General features: G+C 41.7%; 1 protein-coding gene and 1 long non-coding RNA gene across 2 annotated transcripts; both read left to right on the top strand.

The window, feature by feature from the left end:
• Nucleotides 1-706: 706 nt before the first annotated feature.
• LOC306913318 (uncharacterized protein) lies at nt 707-9,115 on the top strand (the record flags this gene model as incomplete). The annotated part of the gene is made up of 18 exons (XM_079489906.1): nt 707-717; nt 821-889; nt 1,062-1,122; nt 3,408-3,479; nt 3,812-3,880; nt 3,995-4,066; nt 4,788-4,856; nt 5,432-5,500; nt 5,946-6,014; nt 6,682-6,750; nt 7,059-7,124; nt 7,546-7,614; nt 8,010-8,078; nt 8,170-8,250; nt 8,469-8,504; nt 8,621-8,657; nt 8,768-8,952; nt 9,056-9,115. 18 exons carry the CDS (start codon nt 707-709, stop codon nt 9,113-9,115), a joined length of 1,233 nt encoding a protein of 410 aa, XP_079346032.1.
• On the top strand, nt 9,113-10,891 carry LOC306913370. The gene is made up of 4 exons (XR_013788521.1): nt 9,113-9,322; nt 9,480-9,563; nt 10,037-10,216; nt 10,351-10,891. It is a non-coding gene; the product is annotated as an uncharacterized lncRNA (long non-coding RNA).
• Nucleotides 10,892-12,338: the final 1,447 nt, after the last annotated feature.

Below are 12,338 nucleotides of genomic sequence, written 5' to 3'. Positions count from 1 at the left end.
CACATGGGGCTCTCCCATCAACTCAAACCTCATAATAAAATATAATAATATTAATATTAATATTAATATTAATATTAATATTAATATTAATATTAATATTAATAATAATAATAATAAAGAATTTGAGTATTAAAGCATTGAAGCAAACATTTTAATAAGAAGACTTTTAATGAAGTCATTGATCAAAATTAAACGGGCAAGTTTTTCCAGTCTGAGGTGCTTTGATCTGAAAAACGTCCAAAATGTCCAAATGTCTTTAGTTTAGAGATTTGGGCTGCAATAACAAGGTTGTTGAGTATGCCTAAGACATATCTTACAGCAAATGGTGCATTTATATACAGTAGCGCTTTTGTCCAAGCTTTACATATACTGTGCATTAACATTCACCCATTCACACACGCATTCATACACTGATGGCGGAGGAAACCATGCAAGGCACCAACCTTAGTCAGGAGCAATTAGGGGTCTAGAGTCTTGCTCGACTTCGACACTAGCTCTGGGGGAGCCCGGGTTCGAGCTGGGAACCTCACGGTTCCCATCCGTCCGTTCTGCCGGCCACTCTACCCCTGAGCCACTGCCGCCCCGTCAGTCAGTTCCAATCAACATTAAAGAATGTTGAATCTTGACTCTCTTCTGTGTTACCTCTAGGGACCTATCGGACCTATCGGATATTCAGGACCGATTGGCCAGCCAGGATTGAACGGACATGGGGACATGGTCAGTTTTCCCAATGTTTCCTTCTCACCTAATTGAAACGCACACATCGAGTACACTATGAGCCACAATGATTGATTGACTGACCGTGATTGTTATCTCACAGGGAAAGCCGGGGCCAGAGGGACCAATGGGAAGCCCAGGACCCATCGGGGAAAGCAGGACTGGACTTGTGGTATGTATTATGTAACAGAAAACACCAAGTTAATGTGAATATGATGTTGGAGTAAAGTGATGCTGATGATCATGATCACAGTATGTATACCTCGCATGATGATGCCTCGATGAAGGTACATTTTCGATATCCTATCTCGCAGCCTTTATCATCAAGTACTGTGTATTTCCAGGGACCCCAAGGTTATCCAGGAGACCAAGGACCTCCCGGAGAGGACGGCATCGGAGCACCTGGCAAGGAGGTACAGTAGCACCACTAACATAATAATCCACTCCATACAGTATGGAGAAATAGGAGATCTATGCTATTCATTTAACATAATAATCCACTCCATACAGTATGGAGAAATAGGAGATCTATGCTATTCATTTAACATAATAATCCACTCCATACAGTATGGAGAAATAGGAGATCTATGCTATTCATTTAACATAATAATCCACTCCATACAGTATGGAGAAATAGGAGAGTATGCTATTCATTTAACATAATAATCCACTCCATACAGTATGGAGAAATAGGAGAGTATGCTATTCATTTAACATAATAATCCACTCCATACAGTATGGAGAAATAGGAGAGTATGCTATTCATTTAACATAATAATCCACTCCATACAGTATGGAGAAATAGGAGAGTATGCTATTCATTTAACATAATAATCCACTCCATACAGTATGGAGAAATAGGAGAGTATGCTATTCATTTAACATAATAATCCACTCCATACAGTATGGAGAAATAGGAGATCTATGCTATTCATTTAACATAATAATCCACTCCATACAGTATGGAGAAATAGGAGAGTATGCTATTCATTTAACATAATAATCCACTCCATACAGTATGGAGAAATAGGAGAGTATGCTATTCATTTAACATAATAATCCACTCCATACAGTATGGAGAAATAGGAGATCTATGCTATTCATTTAACATAATAATCCACTCCATACAGTATGGAGAAATAGGAGAGTATGCTATTCATTTAACATAATAATCCACTCCATACAGTATGGAGAAATAGGAGAGTATGCTATTCATTTAACATAATAATCCACTCCATACAGTATGGAGAAATAGGAGAGTATGCTATTCATTTAACATAATAATCCACTCCATACAGTATGGAGAAATAGGAGAGTATGCTATTCATTTAACATAATAATCCACTCCATACAGTATGGAGAAATAGGAGAGTATGCTATTAATTTAACATAATAATCCACTCCATACAGTATGGAGAAATAGGAGAGTATGCTATTCATTTAACATAATAATCCACTCCATACAGTATGGAGAAATAGGAGAGTATGCTATTCATTTAACATAATAATCCACTCCATACAGTATGGAGAAATAGGAGAGTATGCTATTCATTTAACATAATAATCCACTCCATACAGTATGGAGAAATAGGAGAGTATGCTATCTAACTATAAATGCACAAAGACATGCACAAAGTCTCTGTGTGTACGTCTGTACGTCTGTAATCCATGTAACTCGAGAACCTTTCGCCCTACCTACTTCAAATACGACACGCGCGTTCCACACCCCCACGGGGAGTGCAGTGCCCAGTGTCGAGTCGGTCGGACCCGCGGTTGTCCAGAATTTAGTTTTAGTCATGTTTTAGTCATCTGAGAATTGTTTTACTGTTAGTCTAGTTTTTAGTCAACTCAATATCGTAAGATTTTAGTCGACTAAATCTACAGTTGATTTAGTCAACTAAAATGTATTTTGGCGGGCCTATTCGACTAAATCTACAGTTGATTTAGTCAACTAAAATGTATTTTGGCGGGCCTTGATGGTGTCGTAATGGCTCATTTTACACACTTTTACACTTGCATGCTGAAAATGGCTGATCTACAAGCTCACAACACAACGTATTGTGAGCTTGTAGAGTGAGCTTGCTATTTTCAGCGCGCAACGCCAGAGCGCAACCAATGATTAAATGATTACTCCACTAGTCCCTCCCTAACCTCGCCTCACCAGGCTTTCCACCACCTCGGAGGAAAGCCTGGTCTCTTTCAAAAGTCTGTATGATCCTGTTGGGAGCGGATGATATCGTTACGTCATGTTGTAGTATTGTTTTGTAGTTGACAGGCAGGAACAACAGGCGGCAACCTTTTCCCTCAAACCGATTTTTCTCAATAAAAGCTCTCGTAGCCTGTAGCTTTTATTGAGAAAAATCGGTTTGAGGGAAAAGGAAGTTGCCGCCTGTTGTTCCTGCCTGTCGACTACAAAACAATAATACAACATGACGTAACGATATTATCCGCTCCCGACAGGATCATATACCCTAAACGAAATGGTGCCCAGGCTAGTCCCTCCCTAACATTTAATCTAGTTTGTTGAGGAAATTGGCAATATATTTTATCTCAGATTTAGTCATCGTAGCTAGGTTTTTATTTACATTTTTCCTCAAGGTTTTTCGTCAACGAAATCAACACCGTTGAGAACTACTGATTTAGTGTTACCAGTATTTCTGAACACACATTTCTGTATGTCACCACGTCAGGGTCTTGTTGGGGAAAAGGGTGTGAACGGTCAGCCAGGCAACAATGGAGAAGACGGGGCTCCAGGACACAAGGTACAGTACAGGAGGCAGTGTTGAACCAAGCATAATGAATTATTGGATCCCTTCTCCACTAGTCCCTCCCTATTATATTTATTTATTGTATTCTTTATTCTTTTTTAAATTCGTTGACAACATTGTCAATATCTTTAGCCATAGTTTTAGTCACCATTGCTTAGTTTGTATGTACTGGTATAGTTTTTATTTAGTCGACGACAATTTCTCACATATTTTTTTAGTCAACGAAATGATCACTGACATATTGGCTTAGAATTGATCAAAAGTCAAGCTATGGCTAGAGTTGTCAGTGGAAATGGTTGAAGATACTTCTTCTTTTCCTTCCGCAGGGTGAGATTGGCTCAACCGGCCGACCAGGTCTCGAGGGAAAACCCGGCCATGGCACTGAAGGAGACAAGGTGCGTTTGACATTCACGTGCCATCGTGTGTTGTGTTGTTGGAGCGTTTGGCGTCAGTGTGGAGACAGGCCGCGTTGTTAATATAAAACAACAATGTGCTCTAATCCCTTCCAGGGGGACACAGGTGAACCGGGCAGCCGTGGGTCACCTGGATATCCAGGACCCCAAGGAAACCAGGGAGCGAAGGTGAGGAGAGAAACCTGCATTTTGTTGGACCGAGACTAGAATAATGTTCCATCCACTTTGATCTGATTGTCAAGCTTGTTACTTTGTAACGACCTCTGTTTGTTGATTGTACGGTAAATCAAGTATTATGCAAATGTACGCTACACTACACTACTGTATGTCAGATTAGGTAAAGATTGCAATATTTTCATTAGTAGCTGTATGTATAGTGTGTTTGGAGATTTTTCTGTCAAAATAACTTGCGTTACCTGAGTTAATTAAATTGTGAAAGTAATTAGATTAAAAAGAATTAACGCAATTAATCCGTGCCTGGATGAGCCGCCCCATACAGCCCATAATCCCATCCACTCTGCACTATCGCCCTATCTTGATGTGGGAACAAACACAATTTACATGGGCAACTCACTCACTCAAATCACAGAGACAGAGACACACCATCCTTCCATAGTGTGTGTGTGTGTGTGTGTGTGTGTGTGTGTGTGTGTGTGTGTGTGTGTGTGTGTGTGTGTGTGTGTGTGTGTGTGTGTGTGTGTGTGTGTGTGTGTGTGTGTGTGTGTGTGTGTATATATATAAACAGATTTTTCTGAATGCTTTGCCAGGGACCACCTGCCATACCTCCGCGAACCACTGGTTGAAAACCCATGGTTTAGTTTTTTTTTAAAGATAAAGAAAAAATGATTGGGATAAAACTATTTATCCTAAACTATTTATTGTCTTCCAGGGAGAGAACGGTACAGCGGGCATGACAGGCAAGACCGGGCCGCAAGGACCAGCCACGCAAGGACCCAAGGTAAAAAATAATTATAATTACAAAATCAATCATCACCATCTGTCTGGTTCCCAAACAGTGGTCACAGAAACATTGTTATGGGTCCCTGTATTTTTTTATTTCCTACATTTTGATTATTATTATTATTTAAACACATTCCCAAAAAAGCTTCTTATTTTTTCATGAATCAAAAGCAAATTCAATGATTCCCCCCCCCCCCCAGTCATTTCATGAAGAACGTAAATAATAAACTAAGAAATCCCATAATGTTGAACCAATGTTAAGAAATTAGTGAAAATAGCCGATCTACAAGCTCACGGATCTGCTATTTTCATGACGGGCTAAAGAGTCCAGTTTTCGGTGAAGAGGTGACCACCAAAAACTACAACATGACGTCACGCCACGGTGATCACCGCTCACACAACACATCTCTCCGTTTTTTACTAACCACCGTTTCAGTGGTCACCACTTCACCGAAATCTGGAACCGCTGTGGTACAACCAGCCTATACAGTCTGAAATACTGTACGAGGGAGTGTGATGCTATGCCTCATTGATGTGAATTCCTTTTTTTTCCCCCTCTCCCTTTTATTTTAGGGTCCAGAGGGTCTTCTCGGTCCACAAGGGCCTCCTGGGCCTTCAGTCACAGGACCGCCGGGGGAACAGGTTAGCATTAATGTTCTGTAAAGACTAGGATAGAGTTGTGGTAACATTTTAAAGTATATATCTGGTATACAGCAACATCCTGGTTAATGTAACTTGCATAATATTTTACAAAAATGTCTCCACTTCAATGTCTCCACTTCAGCCCTATACATTTCGGCCATTTGAAAATATCCGATCTACAAGCTCACAATGCGCCGCTTTGAGCACTTGTACAAGCTTGTAGATCCGATGTGTTCAAAATATGTTTTTACACATTTGAAGACTGATTTTGAAATCGCCAAATTAGTACTTGCTTTAAGTACATTTTGATGCCAATACTTTTGTACTTTTACTAAGTACATTTTAACTTTTTTGACTTACTTTGCAACAGAATATTCCATTTTGCAGTATTGATACTTTTACCTATGATAATGTTTGCTTAACAATATGAATGCTGTTTTACCAGGGTAAGCCTGGTTCTCCTGGCCAGACGGGTACAATTGGTCAACCGGGTCCTAGCCACCAAGGCTACATGGTGCGTATGAACAATCCTCAGTCAATTAGCCCTTCACTAAGGCCCTCCCCAACCCGTACTTATCCAATAGGCACGTTAGCAGCAGGGAGACAGGGCGATCTGTCCTTCTCACTTGAGATGCATGTTCAATTACGGGATTTCTCCATATAAATAATCGATCGTTTCAGTAGCAAGAGCTTCAAAATGTCTTCGACATCTAGTCAACGAGGCCTGCAGTAGCCTATGCACTGGACAAAATATGCATGACATTATTTAAATAAACTAGCAATACGAGGAAATAACAGAGGAAGAAACAGTATCCAACTTCAACGACCGTCCATCAGGAGTTTTCATGTAATGCACGGTCATTAGTATTATTGCCATCACCTGGGCAGGTCAGTCATGTAACTTTCCTGACGTTAAGCTGTGTATGTGTTCAACAAGACAGCCATGCAGAATAACAACAGCTATGAGGTGGCGAGAGCTTGACCTGCATAGCAACAGTTGCTAAACCATACAGATTGGCATTGGACAATCGCTTTTTTGGGGTGGGGTTTAGCGAAGGGCTAATTACCCATTTGATGTAGCACCTTGTGTTGTTCTTGCATACTGTAAATCGTTCTGGATTAAGAGCTGTCTGCTAAATGCCTGAATTGTAAACCGTTGAATCTTCATGCACCTTTTCTAGGGTCGTCCGGGCTTGAACGGCACAAAAGGTGAAACTGGCCCTGAAGGTAGAGGAAACCCCGGCCCCCCGGTGAGTGGGTATACATGCAGTATATTAAGGGTGCAACAGTTAATCAAACTAATCTGTTTAATCAATTTTAAGAAATAATAATAATTGACAGTTGATCATTTAATGATATAGCTGACGTACACTATTTTTGCATGACACCGCTGTGTAAAGAAATAATGCGTAAGTGCATTTATTTATCAATTCATTTGAGTAGTAAAACAAAAGATAGAATGATCCACAGTTGCAGCCCTACAGTATATACTGTACACACGTGATTGTATTATGTATTATGCAGTATGTACAGTATGCTTACAGTGTATTTCTTCCAGGGAGACCAAGGCTACAGAGGAGACAATGGAGAGGTTGGCCCACCTGGGAAGGTGGTAACAGTAGACGTAAGAAAAACACATCACCAACTTTACTGATATCAACCAACAGTGTTGATTTTGACGAAGTTTTCGTCCTGGTCTCTTGAATATTTTTTTTTTTAGTTTTAGTCACGTTTTAGGCTTCGTAATGGCAGATCTCATGCTCGGCTGAAAATTTACAAGATCGGCTATTTTCAAAGCGCAACCAAACGTATAAAATGACTTGTCCTTTAGTCCTACTGGATGTCTTTTCCTCCCTAACATTTTAGCGTAGTTCTTGTTTGTTGAAATTGGCAATATATTTAGTCTTGGTTTTAGTCATGGCGTCGTTTTTATTTAGTTTTTGTCAGTGAAAAAAAGGTTTGTTTTTCGTCATAGTTTTTGTGGACGAAATCAAAACTGTCAACCAATAGCAGCAATCTGATCACTATACATGATTTGCTTTCAGGGCAAACATGGAAGCCAAGGGCCCCCAGGTCCAAGGGGACAGAAGGGCATGGACGCCACGGGTGAACCGGTAAGTCTTAGGGGCTGTGTCCACCAAGACGTTGAAGAAGATTGATCTATCTATCTATCTATCTATCTATCTATCTATCTATCTATCTATCTATCTATCTATCTATCTATCTATCTATCTATCTATCTATCTATCTATCTATCTATCTATCTGCAACGCATGTTTTAACTTTCTTTTTATTTATTTTTGTGAGTGCCAATTTACAATATTTTCCACTCTGGGCAAGTCTTTTTACAAGAGAGCCTTGGAGTTTTCAGCCTTATATATATTTTTTAAATGAAATTAAAACACTTTTTGGCAGACATACACGCCCTTAGACATTATGTGGTAATGATCGACTGCTCGGTTCATGAAAAAAAAACATTAAAACGAGCCAACCAAAATTGTAATTTCAGGGTAAACCAGGGCCTAAAGGTGAGGACGGACCCCCGGGGCCCCCGGGAGTGGGATATCGAGGTGTTACGGTAAGGGAGCTTAAATATTATCTTTGGTCTGTTTTTTACTGCCAGCCTTATGACCTTGACTGACTGTAGACCTCATGTGCTCTCATTACAGGGTAAACCTGGCATGCCAGGCAAGGACGGCCCAAAGGGCAACACTGGAGTCATTGGCCGTGAGGGCCCACGTGGTCGTGATGTACGTAGATTAGACCTGCTCTTCATTTTAATAACATGTCATCATTGCATTCATTAGAAGGACATAATTAGCTCTTTTGTCAGCCAGGTTTGCGGTGAAACTAGAACGAACTAGAAGCACAACGAAGAGAGAGAGAGAGAACGTTTTGAACCATTCTGAATAACAAGGGACAAAAGAATCCACTGATCTGACCTTTCTTCCTTTTTTCTCAATCCCAGGGCACACCAGGACCACCAGGACGCTGTGGCCTCACAGTAAGTTCAAACTGACCTACTGTAGGACCACACTACTGCATTCTACTGCAGACATGTACAGTAGCCTATTTGATACGTACGGATTTATAACCCACACTTTTGCTTGTGTTTCCTAGAAAGAAAAGGTCATCGATGAGATCCACAAAATATGTGGTAAGATTTCATGAATGCTGCGCTAACAAAAGGCAATGAAAAAAATAATTCTGTGAAAGTTTGGTTTGTGCCGTGGTTGAAAATAATTAGCTTGTTGTTTTATTTTTCAGTGTGCACCAAAGTTATCTGCAAGAACCTGTCGCCGCTGGAGCTCGTGTTCATCATTGACAGCTCGGGGAGCATTGGCGTGCACAACTTTAATCGATTTGTCAAGCCGTTTGTCAGAGATTTAGTGGGAAGATTCACAATTGCACCCGACGCAACCAGGGTGGGACTGGTTCTCTACAGCAAGAAGGTTGAAGTGGTGTTCGACTTGAGTAGATACGAGACCGTAGAGGACATCACAAAACGTATCATGGAGTTGGATTTTCTACGCTCGAGCACTAACACCGGCCAAGCTATCAAGAAGGCCACTGAGGAGGTTTTCAACCAGGCCAGGGATGGAGTCAGGAAAGTAGCCATCATCATCACAGATGGAGAATCGAACAATTATGCTGAGCTTGAGGAAGCTGTGAATGCTACTAAGGGCAAAGGCATTGTGATGCACGCTGTGGGGATTCATAACGAAAGTAACGCGGACTTCGCTAAATTCAAGAAGGAGCTCAGCCTCATCGCCTCTAAAAAAGAATATGTACACCATGTCACAGATGCAACTCAACTAGCAGGTGATTAATGTGTACTGTAATGTTTAGTTGTGTCTCAATGAAAAAACAAATGTTGTTGCACAACGGTGGCTATAAGATAAAATTACAACAAGTCTTACATGAATCTAAAGCATTTCCTGTTATCTGAAATATATCGTAAAATATATTCTTTTTTCAGAATCTGAGAAAGGTATCCTCGGAAATGTGTGTACTGAGAAGGCCCGAGAAGACGATGGTGCTGCTCAGACCAAGAGCCATGCAGGTGAGCAGCAGTTTGATTCAAATCCACTAACTAACTAGTAACCACATACAGTAACGTAACCCATTAAGACCCGTAACACATTCACCTGTGTTTAACCACTTTAACCAACATTTTACACTTTATCTATCTATTTTCTTTTTTTGTTTGTTTTTAATAGCAGATCTACAAGCTCATAACGCATCGCGACGCGTTGTGAGCTTTTTTTTGTGAGCTGCTATTTTCAAATAGCCTAGTCGCTTCTTTTGGGCTTGTTCTCATAGACCTGGTTGGTTATTTCTTTCACACAATCTGGCAACACTGTCTGCTGTCCCTATTGTCGTTATATAAGTGGATATGCAAAGAAATAGTACAAGATAGGGCTTGTTGTGTGGTTAAGCCTTGATGCAACATGTTTGATGCTAGCTAAAAAACAATGAATAAGATTTAAGAATGATATAAAGGTTGAAATCATGTTTCTTGCACTATTTCTCCAGACCGTCGCTGTAACCAGCCAGCGATGCAGGCAGGTACCTGCGGTACCTGGACTCAAAAATGGTCCTATGTCAAACAGGACAAAAGATGTATTGAGTTCTGGTATGGAGGCTGCGGCGGAAACGACAATCGCTTTGAGACGGAACCGGAATGCAAAACTGCATGCGTTTGATCCAGAACAGGTAAAAAATAATGTATCATAATACAAAAATACCTGATCTACAAGATCACATGTTGTGTGAGCGTCTAGAAATTGCAAGTATAAAATATAAAATATAAATTAGCATTTTTGTATTTTTGCTTTTGTTTTCCTCAGGCAAGGATATCATTAAGAAGAGGCCCCAGGAAGCAGCCCATATATGGGATGGATTCTGTGAACCCTCACTCCACTACAACAATACTATCACATTCACCATTGTTTGTCAAGCCACGACCTCTGCTGGTTTCATTATGCAAGTGAATATCGGTCCATTTGGTTAAACGTGCACACACTCAAGAAGAGTGGCAACTGGATAAAGTGAGGATGAGGATTTTACCGTGTAGCTGTGCTAATGGGGAACTGAATTCATACGAAGCTGCTAGCATATCACTGTTTATTAGGAACTACTGATTGAGAATCACAAAGTCTATTAGGTATATTACTTCACACATGTAAGGTAATTATTGTCTGTGAAACTTTTAGTCAAGGGTTTGGCTATATCCTCAAATTACGTTTAATTTTCATTATCCTTTCAGGTTGACATATAGATTAGTATTATACCTCTGACCAACGTGATATTAAAGACAGCTTTTTTTGCAAGACAGACCTAGCATGTCAATCATGTCAATCTCATGAGCTCATGTGAGACGTCAGTTGAACGGAGATCTTTTTCATGTGATGAAATAATGCCTGAAAGATGTAATAGTTTTTGTTGACAATAAAATGCATTGCTCTGAGAGAAGTTGTATGGAGATCAAATTATTCCGAGAATCTCACAGATGAATTTCCCACAAGGGCCGTTATCATACCATCTTATAGGCCCAGTATGTCCATACTGGCATACTCACTGTTTCAGTATGTCATTATCAGCGATTGTCATTATCACTGATGTCCTGACGGAGGCGCGCCGTGTCTGGTGGCCTTGAGCTACGTGAGGCACCGGCGAGCGAGGCGCTAGCCGAGCGAGTCGCCGTGCCGAGTGTTGCGACGGCCACCAGACCCGACTCAGCGCCGTCCGAGTTATGTCCCGATAGGTTTCAGCACCATAAAGAAGGATATACAGAAGATACACTATTGTATTGTGCTATTGTAAATTATTACAAAAGAGTTTTGGCAAGTTTAGTTTTGGTTTCTAAATGCACAGAGATAGCCACAGCTACATAGGTGACCGGCCTGGGGTTTTCCAGCTTAGGTGTGTTACAGTATATTTATCGTGATTTATGGCTCTTTGAAGGGAGCCGGATCTCTGAAAGAGTCGTTCAAAAGACGGGGAAGTTCCCGATGGGGGGGGGGGGGGGGGGGGGGGGGGCAAAAAAAAACTGTCTGCCCAGTGTCCCCCCAGTGCCTCCCTAGTACCTCCCCAATGTCTGCCCAGGGCCTCCCTAGTGCCTCCCCAGTGTCCCCCCAGTGCCTCCACAGGGCCTCCCTAATGACTCCCCAGTGCCTCCCCAGTGCCTCCCCAGTGTCCCCCCAGTGCCTCCCCAGTACCTCCCCAATGTCTGCCCAGGGCCTCCCTAATGACTCCCCAGTGCCTCCCCAGTGCCTCCCCAGATTCCCCCCAGTGCCTCCACAGGGCCTCCCTAATGACTCCCCAGTGCCTCCCCAGTGTCCCCCCAGTGCCTCCACAGGGCCTCCCTAATGACTCCCCAGTGCCTCCCCAGTGTCCCCCCCAGTGCCTCCCCAGTGTATCCTGCTTAGGGCGCCAGATTGCTCAGGACCGGCCCTGGTTGAAACCCCCCTGCCCCCCTCCTCCTCTAAAAAGGAACGGCTCCCTACTGTGAACCGGATCCCATCGTTCCTTTCAAAGAGCCGTTCAAATGATCCGATTCGTTCACGAACATCACATCTCTAATCTGTGTAAGTAGAGTAGGTATACAGACCATGGTTTCTCAAAGGACATACAGGGATTGACACTAAGGTCTCAGAGGCACTTGCCCATCGGGCAAGTACAGGTCATGTTCTACTTGCCCAAAGGTCATGCCCATGAAAAGTAAATCGTCCATTATAAAATCATAAATTTGAATAAGCGTTCAATTTAAGCTTTTCTTTTCACGTAACTTTCTGGGGCTGTGCGATAAAAAATGTCACACCTCAATGTTTATGCT

Source organism: Electrona antarctica (genome assembly GCF_951216825.1).
Source record: "Electrona antarctica genome assembly, chromosome: 20".
NCBI lineage: Eukaryota > Metazoa > Chordata > Actinopteri > Myctophiformes > Myctophidae > Electrona > Electrona antarctica.
Note: the sequence above shows the minus strand (reverse complement) of the source record. Positions and strands in the feature narration are given on the sequence as shown.